The 249-nt window shown below is 67.5% G+C and overlaps 1 protein-coding gene across 1 annotated transcript in view; it reads left to right on the forward strand.

Moving 5' to 3' along the window:
• The window catches only part of QSOX1 (quiescin Q6 sulfhydryl oxidase 1), a gene marked incomplete at its 3' end in the record, with an annotated part of 5269 nt that extends 5079 nt beyond the window's left edge, over positions 1 to 190 (forward strand). Inside the window, exon 8 of the mRNA XM_010158025.1 lies at positions 11 to 190. Coding sequence (XP_010156327.1) covers positions 11 to 190 — 180 coding nt within the window. The remainder of the gene's footprint in view (positions 1 to 10) is intronic.
• Positions 191 to 249: the final 59 nt, after the last annotated feature.

The following is a 249-nucleotide window of genomic DNA, read 5'->3' on the forward strand; positions in this document are numbered from 1 at the left end:
CCCCCCCCAGAGCTGCCGCTGGAGGTGCTGAGCACCATGCGCTGCTACGTCCGGCACTTCTTCGGCTGCCAGGAATGTGCCCAGCACTTCGAGGCCATGGCGGCAGAATCCATGGACAGGGTGGCGGGACGGGAAGAGGCCGTCCTCTGGCTCTGGTCCCACCACAACGAGGTCAACGCTCGTCTGGCGGGTAAGGGAGGCCGTGGGGAGGGGAGCGGAGGTGGCTTCCCCACGGGGAAAAAGGGGAGG

This window comes from Eurypyga helias, unplaced genomic scaffold (genome assembly GCF_000690775.1).
Source record: "Eurypyga helias isolate BGI_N326 unplaced genomic scaffold, ASM69077v1 scaffold23558, whole genome shotgun sequence".
NCBI classification, from domain to species: Eukaryota; Metazoa; Chordata; class Aves; order Eurypygiformes; family Eurypygidae; genus Eurypyga; species Eurypyga helias.